This window comes from Diadema setosum, chromosome 21 (assembly GCF_964275005.1).
Source record: "Diadema setosum chromosome 21, eeDiaSeto1, whole genome shotgun sequence".
Lineage (NCBI taxonomy): Eukaryota > Metazoa > Echinodermata > Echinoidea > Diadematoida > Diadematidae > Diadema > Diadema setosum.
The window spans coordinates 9947150-9966563 of NC_092705.1; the positions used below are offsets into that span (position 1 = coordinate 9947150).

The following is a 19414-nucleotide window of genomic DNA, read 5'->3' on the forward strand; positions in this document are numbered from 1 at the left end:
CAAAAGTATGAAAGAAAAAACAAAAAGCCACTCCCACTCATCGCGTGCGTCGATATCGTGGAATGCGTCTTTCGCTGGTCTGTAAGATAATCTCTGTGCTGCATGTGTGTTGTGAGTGATAGCACCAGCGGCTGCCTGGCAACGGGTATCCAGGGGTGATCAATACAACACGCAGTACGTGCAATTTTCGGGCCTTTTGTTTTATGATTAACGCTAGTGATCCATCAACATTTCGAATGAACATAAACTCTGTATTTATAGCAGGTAGTGCGTGTATACCTTATGGAAGAGCGCAAAAATGCATGATGCATCCCTAAATATGGAGGAGATAGCGAGGGAAGAGTGGAATATAGAAGCGGGAAGGAAAAAGGTAGCGCAAATGAAAATTATCTATATGCCGAAGTGCTTACCGGAGGCTTACTTTAATTTTGTCTATTTATTTTGTTTGTTTGTCTGTTTGCTTGTTTGTTTGTTTTTTCTTCACACGTATATTTCTATGCGGGCCTTAAAATCACTTGTATTCGATAGAGTAAAAAGACCAGCATTTCAAAAAGCAGTCTATTGTGTGAGGTTGTTCTGATCATAATTTTGTAGTATGTGTATACCATGTTATTGCACGTGACATTTTCTTAACGCGTGCCTTTTCTTCTTCTTCTTCTCCTTCTTCTTCTTCTTCTTCTTCTTCTTCTTCTTCTTCTTCTTGATTGTCAAAGTGGTAAACAGTGGTAAAACTGGGCATCCCGGCCCGTCCATCGATTGCTCAATGCTCTTCAAAATGCACAATTTCGTACAGAATCAAACATCGACCTCATCTATCATAAAGACATCGTTATGATGTTGTCTAATTAAGGATGTGAATACAAGCTTCGGACATTGAACCCCACACTCCATCCATGCCAAATTCCTCCTCATATTAATGTTTGACAGATTGAATCAGAGTCAGGATTGGAGCTGCATGTTTAAAGTAACGCTCATTATTAGTATGCTCCCCCAAACTACACTTTAGTCTAAATTATATCAAATCAGCATATAATTATCTAAAGTATTCTAAACAATCTTAAACAATGCACTCATTTTATACTGTTTTACGCATTTTTTTTTTGATTGCGCTCATTTTTTTCTTTAACCTACGTATCAATTTTTTTTAATGAAAGTATACATCATCTTAAAAGTGCAAATATAATATCATGTCAGTCTCTCCTCAATTCATTTTTTTTTCAGTGCAAAATAAAGCCTTTATTGATATTTTCTTCATGTCAGTATGTCAGAGTATGTATGTGTGTATGCATGTAGGCCTATATGTTGTGTGTATCTATGCATACATGCATAATGCTTGTATGTTGTTTATGTATAGGCCTATATGTTTACAAATTAATTAAATTATTCATATGCATTTTTATTTTATTCATTTATGAATTAATCTATTAATCTGTTCATTCATTCGTGTATGTATTCATTCGTGTGTTAATTTGTGCTGCTCAGGATTTGCAAACGACGTCCATATTCAGGATGTTTTATAATATATAAGAAATATATATAATATGTAATATATGATAAATAATATATAATAATAAATAGATATAATATATAATATATAATATATATTATATATTAATTATTATATATATTATATTATATCAACATTTCCACCCACGCGTCTCTGTTTTTCTCATTTACACTTTATGAAATGTTCGTTTCGTTTGTCTTCCACCCCATATGCCGGTATCAGCACCTGACAAAAACCGACCATCTTGAGAGCTAATCAAGCACAATGAGCGACGCCGATCTGCAAGCCGTCTTCAAGTCCTTCTGCGCTTTCGGCGCCGGGAAAGACGGGGACGCGCTGATGGACAACGCCAAATTCGGCAAACTGTTCCGGGACCTCAAACTGTATGACAAGAAATTCACGTCCACAGATACCGACATCATTTTTAACAGGTAGGACTATGCGGTTAAACCTCTTCATGTTTTCTTCCTCTCTATATAAGAAATGTGTTGTACATTATGTCTATTCATTCCTAAATCTAGATAGATTAATCCCTGATGTATTCCATGGCCGCTTTGTGACGAGCAATCAGAAGGGAACATTGAATGATTATTCTGTTTGTTTGTTGCTTGTTTGTATTTCGGGATTAAAGTGCAAAAGAAATGTAAATACAAATACATAGATATAATCGTTTTTCTTCACCCATTTAGAAAAAGATAACGAACATGCAGTTTACACGATAGGTGGTTGACTTTCGCTACATGTGCCTTTCACTGTCATAATCGATGTGTCGCATAGCACTCTTCTGCTAGTCACCTTAATTACCGAACGAATTTTCTGGGAGATTTTTGATACGTAGACTGCATGCAAAGTAAATATCGATGTATAGCATATATTTCATTACTGCTGTAAGGTTTGGTCGAGGTACCCAATCGGACAGTGAACAGTTCAGTAGCCTACAATGTATTTTCAGAAATGGCAAGAATATTAAATGATGTTGATAAGTGGGTTTGCTGTTTTCTCGCCTGCTCTTTTTTTTTTTTGCATTTTCGTATGTGTTATGTTTTGTTGGAAGAAAATGAGAATGAAGAATAAATGAATTTAGTTTAATTTAATTCAATTTAATTTAATTTAATTTAATTTAATTTAATTTAATTCAATTTAAATGAATTGAATATTCACCGCACTGAGTCTCTTGCTCTTGTATCTTTCCTTTTTTTCTCTCTGACCTCAAGGCCAGAGGTCAAGGCAAAAACCGAACGAAAGATTAACTTCAAGCAATTCAAGACTGCACTGGCATTGTGTGCAGAGAAGAAATATGGAAGCAAAGAAGACGTGGGTAAACTCATCGAGAAGATCTGCGCTGGAAAAGGACCTGGAGCTACGGTAAGTGAACACGTGAACCCACTCCTCACTACATTAAGTTAACGAAAAGGGGTATAATTATTTGAAAGTACAAATTTTCGTTGGCTGCTCCGTTAAATCTTTTAGAACTCACTACCGTACAATGAAACTTTAAGTGCAGTTTGGGTTCCAATGGCAGTTAGAAAGTTACGTTTATATCAAATCTAAGAACATTGTTTTGAATGACAACAGTGAAATGAGAGTAGTGAAAAAGATAAGTACAACCAAAAGTAGTTGATAATTGAAAATTGAGTGATAACGAGCAAGTGACACAAAGTCTACGAATGTTTGAACACCAGTATCCTGCTGGTCCTCCAAGGAGTCGTTCAAGTCACATGACCACAACGTCATGCGCGTGATACTATTAGTACTCGTCGATTGATAAACTGCCTACTACCTAATATCTCTTGTTTGATTATAATACGTTACTTTGCGTGTGGGAAATTGTCTTCCCTAGGATACACTTATGAAAATTACGAGTTGCATCGTATGTGCCTAAGGGCAACAGTAAAATAATTACTTTTGTGAGCCCTAGCCCATGTATTGCTTCTTGTTCATACTTTGTGTTATACAACAACTGTGTCATTTCCGTGTGAATTTATGCTATGTTAATTTCATTGCCATTTTCATTTGGCTGAATGAATAATAATAATGATAATAATAATAACAATAATAATGCCAAAAAGGAAAATTATGTTCTTAGCAATTGAGACGTTTTTGCGTTTAGTACATGATGGTAGGGATAAAAAAAAAATACTGGTGCGCGCGTTGAGTTCACTCTTTTGCGGTTGAAATTGTCAGAATTTCATTTCATCTGTCGGAAGGGGCCTAAAATTGTCCCTGATTTTGTTTTCTTTTTATTTTACTTCAATCATTAAAGATGACTATATTGCATGTACGTTGAAGCCACTGTCTGTAGCTATTTGCATGTGTGAGTGTGTATGTGTGTGTGTGTTGAATGCGTTTGTGTGGATGCATTTGAATAATACACATGCAGGAATGGAAAAAGGAACAGCATGTTCAAGCTGTTCATACAAAAAATGTTATGCATCGTGCATAAAATAAACATTCTCTTTAATGGCATGTGTACAATAAACATTCTCTTTAACCCTCTGTGTGCCACATTTATTTCATGACCATTGGTTTGGTGCGCAATTTAGGCACACTTGTCACTTTGGCACAGAAAGTGTTGAGTATGGTGTTATTGTTGTTGTTGTTGTTGTTGTTGTTGTTGTTGTTTTCTTTTTAAAGGAAAGAAGAGAGGAAGAATGAGGGGAAAAAGGAATATGTTAAAGGGTGTGTACAGTTCTGGTCGGAGGTGAGGATTTAGCTTTTAACGTTTTGCGAGATAGTCAGAAACCACTTTATGAGATGTCAAAGAGCATGCAGTTCTAAGGGGTATCAAAAGTTTATTTGATGAAATTCGGTTTTGAAATGGCTGAGATATCCAAAAACAAGGTGAAACAAAAAGATCCTAATAAAGTTGTGGCATGTCTCCTTTTATTATTAGCACTTTTTGTGATATCTCGGCCATTTGAAAACCAATTTTCATCAAATAAACGTTGAATCCTTCTTAAAATTACATGCTCTTTCATATTTCATAAGAGGGTTTTCATTTTCTCACTTAGGAATGTTCAAAACATGAATCCCCTTCTCAACCAGTACTGTACAATCCCTTTAAGTGAACTAATTTCCACACATCACCACTAGAGATAATTAATTGTAAGTTTTCATATCATACAACTTCTTGGATTAAGGAGTCGATATGATATTCAATACCACTCTATTTTCTGAAGATTTCATTGTCATTATTTTGTTTTGTTGACTGTTTGCGATAGCCTTTTGTTATAATTCTAAACGAATCTTTCTATTCTTTTGATTCTTCACATTTTAATCGATTTTTTATTCTTTTCCAACACCTTCCTTTCTCCGCAACTATGACAACGTTGCCTCTGTAGGGCGCCACCAAGGTTGTGAAAGCGGGAGGAGTCGATCGTCTGACAGACACCTCCAAATACACTGGTTCCCACAAGGAGCGCTTTGACGAGTCGGGCAAGGGCAAGGGCTTGGAGGGAAGGAAGGACTTCGATGCTAAAGCTGCGGCTGGCTACGTCGGCGGCTATAAGGGAGAAGGGACATACGACAAAAAGTAATTCCTTTCCCTCAGCTGCAGGGATACAAACAAAATAAGTGGCATGTAATTGTGCCTTGCCTCTGGGCCTTGCCTTCGAAACGGAACACTGTGAGGCCTATGGCCACATTGAGTCGGAAAGGACTGAAATAATACCGGTTGTACGATTTAGTCAATCAATCACATCATATTAAGTCAGATCAGGGAGGTGAGTGTCTCACCTCCCTGGTCAGATCAGGGAATCTCATTCATTCAGGATACAATTGGGGAGTATCCGCATGACAGATCATGTCGAAAGGTAAAATAGGCTGATTGATTGTACGCCTTTTTCTCCATACACTTCTAGCTGCATGGGGGGGGGGGGGGGGACAACGTTGAGAGCAGAATTTACCTTCATTTCCACAGTTTGACCGAGACGTATAAATTGCATTAATTTCGTTTCAGTTACTTCATTTATTGTATAGTTAGTAGGCATCCATTCGTGTTGGTCATGCGATCCGAGAAAGGCTGGCGATTAGGTGGGGTGTGGTGTATGGGCCTATATATTTCAGAATTGAATGGGTTTCGCCTCGTGCACTCGAAAGGGTCACATGTGTGGAACCAAAGAAGAAGGTCAAGAACAATAAGCAGGATTAAACTGTATCACCATCACCGCCATTATTACAGTCAACCAAATTTTTGCCTCTATTCCTATTTGCATTCCACATTACAACCTTATTGCTGAATTGCTTGTTAACTGACTCTCATGTGAATGATAATAACACTGGGTTTGAATTCATTTTAAAGCTTATAGCAATTTTGTACCTGTTATTGTAAATGTCGGTAAGTAAAGAAATTAGCTTTTCGTTCATGGCACATTGATATAGATGTCTTTGTTCGATGAATGCGGTTGCGATTTTGAGATAAATTCGTATAATATGGCTAGGTCTTTACGTTGCAAACTTTTCACGGATGTGTATAATGTTTGTCTTTTTCGAAAGCAAGGTGATGTGGCTTTTGTTTGTGTCCATTCTAGGGTTTAGAATGTGCAGAGTAAGTGAGAAACTTTCTCCGACTTATATTTGTGATTTGAGTGTGGGTGGAAATTTAGGTTTCCAGTTGTGTTCGAGTGACTTATTTGAATAGCTGTTTTATATTGCTTTAGGTATGTGGATACAGTGGCGGAGTATATTGTTTCCCATATAATTCCCACTGAATAAAAGCCCAGGTATTATCTACACTGTTTGTACAGTATGGATTAGGGATCAACGCGGCCATGCCTGTGTAGATATGGTATATAGATGAAAATAATTGTGAATGATGTAACTGTGCTGATTTAACGTCATTACGTCAAATTTACATGAAATGCACACGCATATACACGCATAAAGACAAACATAACACGGTTGCGGGTAAAATAATATGCGTGCGCACCTCCGGGCGACTACTTTAAAGATAGGCCCTACATGCTAGGTACTGTCATGTGCGGATCATCTACGGGGACCTCCGGGTAGTCAAAATTGTTCTTTGCAAGTCGCACGCAAGGCTGGTGTGACACGGCCTTAATACAAGCACATGCAACGCAGACTCATGCACTGTATAGGGACATAATCCAGATGTCTGGTGAGTGATGACATCATCAATACACACATGTACATCTTTTTTTTTCTCCTTCTTTATTTCTTTTCCTTTTCTCATTTGGCTGAAGGAGAGGAGTGGAAGCGAGTCGTTTTTAGTTGACCCTGAAACTGACAATGATCGCGATAAATACAGAATAGAAACTATTTTTAACATTTTAATGAATGATTTATACTCGTGTCACAGAGAACATGTCTTTACTATAAGCAACTGAATGAAAACACCTATATTGTTTATTCAAACTTTCGAAAGGCATAACAATGCGGCGATATCAACTTTATTCAGTTCTTCTGGGGAAAAAAGTTTGTAGTTTGATCTGACATGTTGATGAAAGTTTACTCTAATGAAAAATGGTGTAAGTTCTGAGGAGACGCGAAGGGAAAATATGGAGAGGTTTGGTAATTAGGAATAGAATCATGAAGAGATAAAGGGACCTTAGAGCTGAGAAACAAGCCGTTTCGAAAACAATTATTGGAACTGTTTTAAAATGGCAATTGCCAATGTGGCGATACAACAACTACCGTAAATGAATTGCAGCTTACCTCGAAGAACAAAGCACAATAATATCGAAAATATATATCAGAATACCGCTCTTGACTGTAGTTGACAACATTCTAGATCCCTTATTTGTGTAAAAGTGAGGATAGCTGTGTAGTAAACTAATATCATTGATAGTCTTGCATATGAGTTGAATAGATACATTAAATTGGCTTTAGGGAAAAAACACAAAATATCTTTGAATGTTGGTATTATTTTACCAGCCTGTCATAGTATGTATACATTACACAGCCTGTTTTATTTTCCTGTTTAATAAGAAACTTACTTTTAATACCTACCAGGAGACTTGTTGTCGTTGTTTTCGTCATTGTTGTTGTTGTCTTTACAATACAAAGATTCTTGAAAGCTTTATTCGAGGAGCAATGATAGCGTATAATGGCGTTTTACAGTGTGAGCTGTAATACTTTTTTAATGCTATCCATTAAAAAATCTTGACTCCGCTTCTGAGATTTGCTCAATTCCAAAGAGCTCTGCTTTGCTAAGCGCGCTTTCGTCATCAGTTCTGTGACAATAATGTTCAAACAAGCAACGAAACAAATAAAAATATCCATGGCATATTACAGTTACCTGTTCGTTAGACTTATAATTTAAGTAAATATAAGCTTGGAATTAAAACAACATACGATGACTATGTCTCAGGCACTGTCAACACACTTTGATAATGAAGTTCCTTTCTCGCATTTGAACAAAACTGCTGTACATGTATATTGTTTACAACGAATTTCATAGCACTGTGGGAGATCATACAGCCGCTATTTGTGATTGAACAAGCTTTACATATTGTGATACTATTCAACTTTCTTGAATCATCCAAAACAACAGATCCTCTAGACAGACTTGAGAGTTCAACGACACACAAGATAAAAGATGGTAACTTAAATGATGGTTAGTGATATCAATCAATAGACGTCAAATCTCAATTTGCAATACAAGTGTAATCTGAAAGTAATCGAGCAATAAACAAAAAAACTTTTGTAGGATCAGTTTTGAAATTATGTTGTTCGTGATATTGGTCAGTGTGTGTATATAACAAGCAGATCCATGATTTCCCCGAATTCCAGCTAATGAAGAAACATTTTGATTGAACAGCAAGAGGCTGATATTTCACTGTTAGCAATTGTTCTCTTAAAAACAAACAAACAAACAAACAAACACAATAGTACGTGTATACAAGAGCCGATTACAAAATCATTTTTTTTTAATGGCCAAAGACTCTCTGACATTCTTATGCATTTCATTAAAAAAAGAGAACTTTGTCATACCGTTAAAGGCATGCAGCTATGCAAAGAAAGATTACTGGTATATTTTTATGCAAGACGGTCAATATCAAAGAGTCGCAATATACAGATACATTATGTCTAATTCTCACCTGTTGTTATCCTCAAAGTTACCAAACATGCTCTTGGACCGTACATGGTCATTAACATGCAAATCACGATCAAAAACTTTGCGCTTCTTTTAATGACAATGTTGCCAGTAGACCTATAGACTCCTGCTTACGCGACTGACATACTTTCGATGTGGAAAATACAGTCGAGTCTTATGCAAAGGCTTAAACTCTTAATATATTGTTGTAATGTATTTTGAAAATCGTAGCAGTCAAACCTTGTTCAGGTAAAGAAAGAAATGGTGTACTATTATCAATACATACTATTAATCCTATTAATGGTATAGGCCTACTGGCTAAGAGTCACTATCAGATGTGTTTATGCTGGCAATATGCTTGCAAAGTTTTTATCGAGAGTGTTTTTACCGTTGAGGCAAACTTGTTATTTAAACACGACAATGGGATACACGCACTGTCATGACTATCTCTTAAGCGTCATACGAGTGATTTTTAGGCTAAGTGTCCTTAATGAATCCGTAGAAATCAAGAAAAGTGTTGCAGTATTGATGGACGGTTACACCATCTGAACACTGTACAGTTTAATCATTCTTATCCATACATTGTATACGTCTTTCTGAATAGAGTACTTCCTCAATGTTTCAAAGCTTTAGATGTGTTATTTTCAAACTATTTTGCTGAGCTTTGCTGATGTGTGAAGTGACAGTTACTCAACATCCAAATATCTACCATTTACATAGATTTATACTGAAAACCTTACCATTGTCTCATTGTTTTATCATTGAGTGTAATAAAAGAAGATATATCATTAAAGGCATACTGTGTATTCTCTTTTTTTGTGAGTTGTGAGTCATTGTGGGTTATCGTCACGTAAACAATTTAGACCTCTCTGCCATTACGGCCCTGCTAGAATCATCTCTAGCGTATGCACATGTACTTTTGCACATGCAGGCACGCACGCACACACAAACACACAACACACACACACACACACACACACACACACACACACACACACACACACACACACACATATATCTTACCTATAGCTATACCAACGCGCGCGCACACACACACACATAAGGCAGATACACTTGCATAATATTTTAGATATTTCGAAGAAAAAAAAACATTAAAAAATCGCAAGTCAACTTGTGGCACTACAATATCGGAGAGAGTGCAGTCTACTAGAGAGCTACATTCTCATTCCATCTATTCCTTTTGGTTAAAGGTCCTGTTTACCTTTGGGAGCAGTGATAAAAAAATATTCAAGATATCACATTTGATGCATATGTGTAGGTCTGTTGTATCACAAAACATCCTTAACACTTTCGCAACTAAGCCTCCAGTTTAAAGAGATATCAGAGTTTTTCCTCAATAAACTATAACTGTAGACTGTTTGGTCTGGAAACATTTTTATTATAACTACTGTTCGCATTTTGTGTATTTAGCAATACTGTGGATTAAACTGATTCAAATTCTTATAGCGGTTGTTTCTATCCCTGACTCATACTTAAGAACTATTTTGAAGCACTTATGCTGGGTTTTGTTTCATCTGCAAATGGTAAATTACGCCTTTAAGAAACGGTGCCCCTCATAGTGCGTCTGCTAGAAAGTATATTGAAAGTATATAGAAAGTATATTGCTTCCTTATTCTTCTGGGATTCATGTTTTCGTATACATACTTTTTTTTTTCATTATCTTGTGAATAAGTTAGGCCTGTACTGCTAGAATTGCGATATTCCAGCATTATACTTGAATGTCTCGTCGTGCAATTCTGTCGGTGTTAGTTCCAATCAATCGTTGATACTCGGAAAGTATCTACATAAAAACCTTAATTCCAACTCAGATCAATATTTGCAGGCCACAAAATGATTCCAGAGATTTCTCTCGTACTTCAAACGAAGTGTACAAAATGACCATGTAACGTGACAAAGGGTCCCACTTGTCAATGGGGATTGAATAGGCCCAGCGAGCCGACCCTGCATGAGTAACACGCTACTCCCGGTTGCTATGACTACGATAGGGAACTCGCGAGGGCTCTGCCGTCGCGGCCAGGGCGAATTGACGAAATGCGCGTGCGCCGTGCCATATTTACGATCGCCTAGCGACCCCTGCATAGCGCGTGTGTTATTTTGTTATTGCCCCATATCGCTCTACTGCATGTTCCCTACACACATCAGCACACACTGGCAGTACGGGACAGTGCAGTTGCGATAATCATATGTGGCAGAAGAAGACATACAAGTAGAAGATTTTCACCAACAGTTTTGACTGTTTTTGGTCATAATTCAAAGCAGAAGTTCTGCTTCCAGTTTCCAGTGGAACTGGGGTTCGTAAATACGGTTTATATCATCGCATTTAAGTCAAGCGCTGTATATTATAACCTTCCCGTGGCACATCAACAAGTGTTTTTCATTTAGTCACCATGCATAAGTCATATCAGTCGATCTTGCCGTGCCATAATCGTCTCCTACAGCAAAGATGGGACCAGAAATACTACGACGAACACAGGCAAAAGGTAAGGTGCAAATTTTGTACGAATGTCACTCTGTTTTCCCCATATTCAGATATTTGGTTATATCATAATGATATGATTACATGCCATATGTGTGCATATAATTGCCCTTCTAATAAATGATATGTTCCGAAGGCTCATGTGGTATATTTCTGTAGCAGTATATCACTGATATATGATTATGACATATGCAATTATATAAAGTGACAGAAGGTTAAAGAAATTAAAGAAATTAGTGAAACTATATACTATGTATGTTTTTGAAGAAAATGATTCCAAATTTACCGGTGTGCAATTCAGAAAAATATATGCACATATAGATTATATTATAGCTCGATTGAGACATACATTGTATATACCAGTGTATACTATCCCTGTATGGTATGCCCTTATTAATCTGGATCACTATGATAAATGTATATCAGCAAAATAGGGTGCAACTTTAAAACTATGTATTTGACTATATATTGTATGCTTTTCCAGTGAAATAATATTGCATAATTGATTGTTGTCTTTCAGGTGAAAGAAGCTAAATCAATGGTTGACACCAAACCACCTACAACGTACGTCCACCTTCATCTCAAACTCAAGAAGCTACAGGTAGGAATTAAAGAGTGTGTACCTCTTTATTTTTTTCTCACAGTGCCATATCCATAGATTCATAGATAAACCATCATATCATTAGCAAAGGAATCATAGTCCCTATAGTTGAATCCAGACATTGGCATTAGATATTATACTGAATGCTTGTCCAAGATATCACTGTAATCGCAAGTTTTGTATTTATTATTTTGGCATCCTTAAATCTAACCCATAAGTCTCAGAGGTATATCGTACAGTGATTTCTTGTCTGTACTGCACAGTACATGTTCCAATATGTCACGGAACTCTAAATTTCTTTGAATTGAGTTAATGAACGTGATTTAAATGCAAATTTATATACATTACAATACAATCATCTTTACAAGACAAGAATTATATATACAACTTATGTATGGATAACTGACTGTTTATGATGTTTGTTGACCTGTGAATGAAGAAAGTATTCAAAATGTTGATAGATACACTGTATGACCATGTATCAGCTGTTAGAGACCATTGACAGAATATGCTTCAGATTTGTTACTACTAGTACTAGTAGTGTTACTTTTATTTTAACATTTGCTTGTATAGACATGAAATTGAAGATGCTATGAGCTTTGTATGTTATGAAAACTAGGCAGAGCAAATGTGGGATTTTAAAGATATAATACTTGAAATTGAACGTGGGTCAAGCCAGGATGCTCAAACCATTTTCCTCTCATGACGTTCCCAATACACAGCTAGAGGAAGAGAGGCTGGCCGTCATCGAGCGCGACAACAGGATCCTCCTCGAGAAGATGTCCGTTATCATGAGGACTCGCGGACGAGTTGACAACAGGAACAACTACATCCACAGGAGGTAATGTCACAGATTTTGTGTGCTTCGGGATACTTGATCGTTCTCTTATCTCTGCTCCTATAAGCTTCAGGAAAGATATGACTCAGGAACAGCCCTGATTCTTCTTTTTTTCAGTGCATACTTGTGTGATCAAGCTATAACTTCTGTATTCTGTTAATTCTGTGGGTTTTTTTTTTTTCCTGATTATGATCCATAACATAGGCATTATAGCCTACACAGTCATCCATGTGAATGGTGTATATTTCCAGCAAAAAGTACTTTGTGAAGGAGAAAAAAAAAAAGATTAAGAAAATGATATTGAGTGGGACTGATACATAACGAATATTGAAGAGATTTTATTGGAGAGACACCCTATAGTACAAATGAAAAAAGGACAACAACAGGTGTCTACCAAAGTTATGCCTCTGTAATGTTAGCAGTAATTTCCAAGAGTTCCAAGCAACCCTGCTTCTTCTTTCGTCAATTATTTTGCTAGATGATTTTGTGTCTCAAATGATGATATTTTTTCTTTGCTTTTCGTCGTTGTCTTCCAGTTTGAACCGCGAGAAGCGCCAGCGTGAGCTGCTGCGAGTGACGAGGGAAAACCAAGAGATTCTGAAGAGGATTCTTGCGAGGGAGCCGGAGTACAACCACCTGGAGTGGGACCGGCAGTGGGAGGAGAACGAGGCGTTCATGGACAACATCTCCCGCTACCCCAGGAACTGGTGGCAACTCGAGCAGGAGGAGAAGGAGAGGAGAAAAGCGGAGAGGAAAGAGGTGAGGATTTGTTCTGGGGGTGCACCTCTCTCTCCTACCTCATTACTGGCAGGGAACTATTTACGGAAAAGATTAATTTTATGTCTCCCCTTCCCCCACCCCCTCTCCGTTAAAAATTCAATCAGGACCTAGTCAGCATTGAGGGCTCTGATAACTTTTCTTCTGCCAGATTGATTACTGAATTAGAGTAACATGACTCAATCATATGCTCTCTTAACCCGAACCTGGTGACCTGTATACTAAGTCTGTGGGGATTTCAGAAGTTAGTATGGAACGGATAAAGCTACAGAATCCTCAGTATAATAACTGTGTACAGTGTAGAAAATTATTTTGTTACTTCAACATTTGTCTTTTCCTGGTCAGCTTTGTTGACTTTCAGCTGTAAAATGATATGTATTTGGTTGAAAAATAGGTCATTATCTTCAATATTTTTGAGATGCATTTAAAGTCCTTCTTCGCTTAAACTAAAAGTTTTGCTCCGATATATTTTTGTGTTTTTATGTTTTTTTCCAAGTGTAAAATGAGATTAGTTTTATGTTCAGGGCAGATTTCATGCTACCAAGAGAAAGGATTGTATAGTGTCATTGTATCGTAATACCCACCAAAGTTGATTTAGGGCACAACGGTCAGGTAGACAGCACAAATATAAAACGTAAAGGTCAGGTAGACAGCGCAAATATGAAACGTAAAGGGGGCTGCCTGTTGTGCTGTGTAAACAAATACAATGGCGCAAACTTGAATTTTTACAGCCTTTCACTATAAGTCAACCGGAGGAACAAAAATCAAAGTAAATAGAGATCTGGTCAAGGCTAAAGTCAGTCAGGCAAAGTGATCTATTTAAAATTGAAATATACTTTGAAAAGGTGTGATGTTCTCAGTAGTGAGCATTTATCCCAAATGCTCAAAACCTTTGACTATCTATTTTTCTTATTTCACAAAAGTTTCTTCAGCTTTTTCAATGTACAATCTGTTTAAAGACATCAAGAGTTTTCAAAACTGTTACTGAAGAAGAAGGGGATGTTGAGAATAAGAAAAAAAAAAGAAATAAAATGTATTAAACATTTTTATGTAGGTGCGATGATAACCAGTTGCAGTCATTTGAAAGTAGTGGAGCTGTTGTAAACCTCACAGACATTATATATTCTCAGCTGTTTCACATTTCAGTGTACAGTGAGCTAGCAATAGGCTGAATCATTTAAGTGCTTCGCAAAATAGAATAAGAATAACAACTTACGAATTATGTGTAAACTTCTTCACCAAAGAAATGTAATGCATGACAATCATGGACCAAACTCTGAGATTTCCTTCATAAGGAGTGAGACAATGTCATGGTGTATGATTTCTCATCTTTTTCAGTTATTGGCATGTACTCTTGATTAGTTTATGATTATATGTGTAGTTGATATGCTTTAGTTTATGTATTTCGATGGCTCTGTGTTTTTATTTTCAGACAAGGAGACGGGAGAAGTCCAACCTCAGTGAAGAGGAGAATCCAAGGAAGAAGGATTTCAAGAAGAAGGAGAAGAAAGAAGATGAGGAGGAGGAGAAGGAGGAGGAGCTCAAGGAGGATGCGGCAGGAGAACAACAGCAGGAGGAGGAGGAGTCTCAGCAGAAAGAGGAGGAGCCTATACAAGAGTGAACAAGGTCACCTTGAGATGCCAGAAGCTCACCTTGAGGTGTCCTTGAGGAACACCCTGTGTGACAAACTCAGATGGAATCAGAAAATCACCGCTGCAGTATCATTCGACCTATTTTTGTTTTTACACAATTGTGCCGTGACTTCTACAGATGTTGTCGCAGTACGCCGAGTCGAATTTGTATGCAACAGCTTGATGGTGGACGAGTGTTAAGAAAGGTGCAGTGTTTCAATGCCATATATGCTTTTGTGTTCATTTGAAAGTGACAGAGAAGAAAAAGGATACCATGTGCTCTAGGCTTTATAAGTAAATATATGTATAGAGATAAGATATTTCACAATGCATATGCTGTAACATTTAGAAGAGGCATTCAAACAGTTATAATACACTGTTTTTGTTCTCGAGTTGCAACTTCAAAACCAAGAGATTAGTGTTCAATCATCCGTCCAGATTCTTTCTTTTCTGTGCCGGAATGGATGCCAAGAGCATACTTAGAAGTTTGATGTACAGTTGAACCTCTATTATCCGGCCTCCCTTTATCCGGATCTCTCTATTATCCGGACGCAATCTCGCCGTGATTTTTTTATCTTTTTTTAATAATTACGGGAGGAAACACACATGAATTACATATACTTGATACATTTCTTAATAATTATTTAGGTAAATCATCCCAAGAATTTATAAAAGAAAATGATTTCCGCTTGCAAACACGAACCTCTATTTTGGGGTCTGTTACTGAGTGTAACAATGAAAAGGTCGCAGAATACACATTACTACATGTGGTACTACAATGGGCTACATCAGTACATGTGTATGTGTATGTACCATAGAGCTCTATTATACGGTATGTACATGTATAAAGCATTGAGTCTCCCGTATCCGGCCAAATCCCTTATCCGGATGAGCCCCGGTCCCGACTTGTCCGGATACGAGAGGTTCAACTGTAGTTTATTTCAACTTTCCATGCAGTTCTCTCTCCCCCCCCCCCTTCCCCAAAGGATCCTTGCATTTGCATATTTTTGTCACTGTCGTAGCATACAGTATATCATAATCCTACTCCTAGGTGTCATGATTATCTTTCACCCAATTCATTATTATTCATTTTAAAGGAAGGAAAGTTTTATTCCTTGCTCTTGTCTGTATCCCATGGGTTGTCGCACCAGTGAGAAAATAATCCATCCCTATCCATGCAAATAGAGGCAGTCATTGGTGGTTGTGATTGCTTTGAGCATTGACCCGAGTTAATTGTCTTTTCATAGCTCAGTGGGAACTCTGTTCCAAAAGTGATGCAAGATTTTTTTATGCCTCCGCCACGAAGTGGTGCCGGAGGCATTATGTTTTCGGGTTGTCCGTCCGTCCGTCCGTCCGTCCGTCCTTCCGTCCGTCCGTAATGAATTTTGTGGACAAGGTAACTATCGAAACCTGTTGAGGTATCCTAATGAAACTTGGCATGTATGTGTATTAGGGGGTGAAGTTGTGCCTATCAACTTTTGGGTGCACATGCTCAAGGTCAAAGGTCAAAAGGTCAAGGTCAAATACATAAAATTTCACTATTTCCACCATATCTATTGAATGCCTAAAGATATTTTCTTGAAACTTAGTGTATACATGTATTACCCAATTAAGATTCTCTGGTGAAAGTTTGGGTCGTGAGGTCAAAGGTCAAAGGTCAAAAGGTCAGGGTCAAATACGTAAAATTTCACTATTTCCACCATATCTATTGAATGCCTGAAGATATTTTCTTGAAACTTAGTGTATACATGTATTACCCAATTAAGATTCTCTGGTGAAAGTTTGGGTCATGAGGTCAAAGGTCAAAGGTCAAAAGGTCAAGTAAAAATATTAAAACTTTTCTCCGTACCTTGGAAAATTGTTCAAGGTATCTTCATGGAACATAGTATATACATGTACTGACTGGAAGTGATTATCTAGAGAATGTAGGGTTCATGGGGTCAAAGGTCAGGGGTCAAAGGTCAAGTGCAAGACTTCAAAATTTTACTATTACCCTCATATTTATGCAATGCTAGCAGGGTTATTTTTTACACTTGGTGTATGCGTGTGTAACCTAATAGAAATTCTCTGGAAAGTTTTTTTTTTTCTCTTTTTGCCTCAAAGGTCAAAAGGTAAAAGATCAAGTGAAAGTGCTGAACCAACTTTTTCCTCCATATCTCGGAAGTGGCTCAAGTTACCTTGAAACTTAGTACATATTATGCATGTTCTACCTGAAAGTAATTATCTTATGAATTTTAGGGTCAAGGGCCAGATGAAAATGGTAACAATTTACTATTCAATTCAGAAATTGCACTTTTTCTCCACACCTGTACCTTGAAAATTACTCAATGCCTTAATGTATGAATGGGTCAAAGTCAAGTTAAAGTCCTTCAATCCCTAGATACATACTCTCTTATTCATCCAATTAAACCTACGTCAAGGAAGGTGAACATTCAACACATTTGTGACAAACTTGTCATTCCAATATTTTGCCAATTTTGTAAAAATGTAATCACACAGTGTCCACATGTACTATCTAGACCTATTGGGAAAATCATGCATTATGGCGGAGGCATACCAGTCGCCAAAGCGACATTTCTAGTTTTTTCAGTAATCTCAGCTCTGTTGGAAATTGTGTATCATAATGACTGGGAAACAGTATGAATAGATTAGTATTTTCTGTGATTTTCCAATTTCTTGATTTCACGATTACACAAAATGGCTAGCACATTGAAGAGACATGTTGTTCTGACTCTACCTCTGAAATAAGGCTAAGTTGGCAACTTGGAATTAGTGCATTATGAACCTAGCGGTATTTCAGTTTATGCTACCAGTAGATGGGGATTCCATTTGCCTACCTAGCAAAGCAAAAGATACAAATGTTAAGAAAAATTTCTATGCAAATCAAGAGAGAAGCGTTAGATCAAGATGGCAAGTCTCATATCATACCCTGCCTTTGGATTTTCTGGTCAAGAGCGCCACACGTTTAGATCAGAGTGATGTGCAGCGCATAAATTGTCAGAAAGATTCCTAGCGCTTACTCTTGCTCTTGTAAATGCGTTACTTGCTGTTACGTTTTTATGTTTGGTGTTTAAATTGTATGTCTGCTGCAATTTTTAGCATTAAAAAAAAATACCACAATGATGAATTGGATATGAAAATAGTCTTAGCGGATTAAATGCAATACCTCTACAATGAAATATTTTGCAAAAATTATTTTGGGAAGTGTCTTCTGAAGCATGTGTTGAAGATAAAATATCATCGCAATGGGAACTCGTTCTTTGACTTGATCTCTTATGTATTACAAAAGAGATTTTTGATCAATCAAATTGGCAACATTGTGTGAGTAGTGTCGAATTGCAAAACTTGTCGCCACAAAGGAAAATTGATGTTCTGCCATGTGATTACAATAATTACATGTGAACATGCTAAACAAACTTTGAAATTTGAAATAAACCCCATTGACAGCTTTCTGGTTAGTATTTCAGGGGAATGTAATAGATTTTTCTCTTCATCATGTATTCTGAAATGTCAACAAGCAGCTATGGAGAAATTTAAAGTTTCAAAGATATGTATGTATCTGATCACTTTGCAGCAATATGAAACCCAAGACTGGAATAACAATTTTTGTCAGACACCAACCATAAGAGATGCTTCTCGGCATTGTTAGGATTCTGTTATACTTGACACTTAAAGCAACTATAGAAACAAGCTATCTTGTGTACTAGTACTGTAATTATATCATTCCTTGTAATATTTTGAAATCCTTGTAGACTATAAACTAGGACCAGCAAGGCCCGGTTCTCATACCACACAAAATGGATTGGCATTCTAATGCAATTTCCTCAGGTTTTCAACTGCTCTTCCCTCTATGTTTACATTCTGATGTAGATAAATTTTACAATATTTTGTAGTCTTTAGCTCACTACCCCCCCCCCCCCCCCCCGCCCTCCCCCTTGAATACTTGGTACCCTTGCTCTTTTGACAAAATCCATAGTCCCACCTATGTTTTTGTGCTGTACACTGCATGGTTCTACTGAAAAGGTGCTTTTATCATGACATATTTTCTATGTTCATATTTCATCATGTATGTGTTGACTGCCTGTTCATTAGGTGATAAGGAAGTGGTAATTATTTCTTACAATTTGTTCTTTGGTTCTATTATCCATCAAATTGAATTATGCAAGAAGAATCATTTTAGGTGTGAATTGTTGATTGGTAGGCCTATTTTACAGCCTGTTAAGTAAGCAACTGTGCTACATTGTAGTTATTCTATTCTAGATTCAGTGTCTAAACGGTGCAATGTCAACATACAAGATATTTTCTTGACTTTGAATTTTCCAATTACATTCTTTTAATACAGCCATGTACATTTGAATATATTGTGTTGATGTGTAAATAGTTGTGTGGTATCACAAATCTGCATAATGTAATGAACATTTTATGGTGTAGCCATGTAACTGCTTGGCAAATCTGATGAAATAAAATTGATGCTAATAACATCAATACTGAAGAAGACATGTGTTGTTT

The 19414-nt window shown here is 37.0% G+C and overlaps 2 protein-coding genes across 2 annotated transcripts; both read left to right on the plus strand.

Moving 5' to 3' along the window:
* The first annotated feature begins 268 nt into the window (after positions 1–268).
* On the plus strand, positions 269–5134 carry LOC140244742 (tubulin polymerization-promoting protein family member 2-like). The gene is made up of 4 exons (XM_072324355.1): positions 269–370; positions 1730–1938; positions 2722–2872; positions 4849–5134. The coding sequence occupies exons 2-4, from the start codon at positions 1772–1774 to the stop codon at positions 5041–5043; spliced, it is 513 nt and encodes a 170-aa protein (XP_072180456.1). The 5' UTR covers positions 269–370; positions 1730–1771; the 3' UTR covers positions 5044–5134.
* Positions 5135–10914: 5780 nt separating this feature from the next.
* LOC140244911 (sperm axonemal maintenance protein CFAP97D1-like) lies at positions 10915–14895 on the plus strand. Its single transcript, XM_072324519.1, has 5 exons — positions 10915–11062; positions 11579–11659; positions 12382–12500; positions 13034–13256; positions 14707–14895. The coding sequence occupies exons 1-5, from the start codon at positions 10970–10972 to the stop codon at positions 14893–14895; spliced, it is 705 nt and encodes a 234-aa protein (XP_072180620.1). The 5' UTR covers positions 10915–10969.
* The last annotated feature ends 4519 nt before the right edge of the window (positions 14896–19414 follow it).

What these genes read in the sequence shown, in the direction of transcription:
- LOC140244742 (XM_072324355.1), top strand. Translation starts at nt 1,772, where the DNA reads ATGAGCGACGCCGATCTGCAAGCCGTCTTCAAGTCCTTCTGCGCTTTC. An exon ending in ACCGACATCATTTTTAACAG is followed by an intron (nt 1,939 to 2,721) that starts GTAGGACTATGC and finishes TCTGACCTCAAG; the next exon opens with GCCAGAGGTCAAGGCAAAAA. An exon ending in GAAAAGGACCTGGAGCTACG is followed by an intron (nt 2,873 to 4,848) that starts GTAAGTGAACAC and finishes TTGCCTCTGTAG; the next exon opens with GGCGCCACCAAGGTTGTGAA.
- LOC140244911 (XM_072324519.1), top strand. Translation starts at nt 10,970, where the DNA reads ATGCATAAGTCATATCAGTCGATCTTGCCGTGCCATAATCGTCTCCTA. An exon ending in TCAAACTCAAGAAGCTACAG is followed by an intron (nt 11,660 to 12,381) that starts GTAGGAATTAAA and finishes CCCAATACACAG; the next exon opens with CTAGAGGAAGAGAGGCTGGC. An exon ending in GAAAAGCGGAGAGGAAAGAG is followed by an intron (nt 13,257 to 14,706) that starts GTGAGGATTTGT and finishes TTTTATTTTCAG; the next exon opens with ACAAGGAGACGGGAGAAGTC.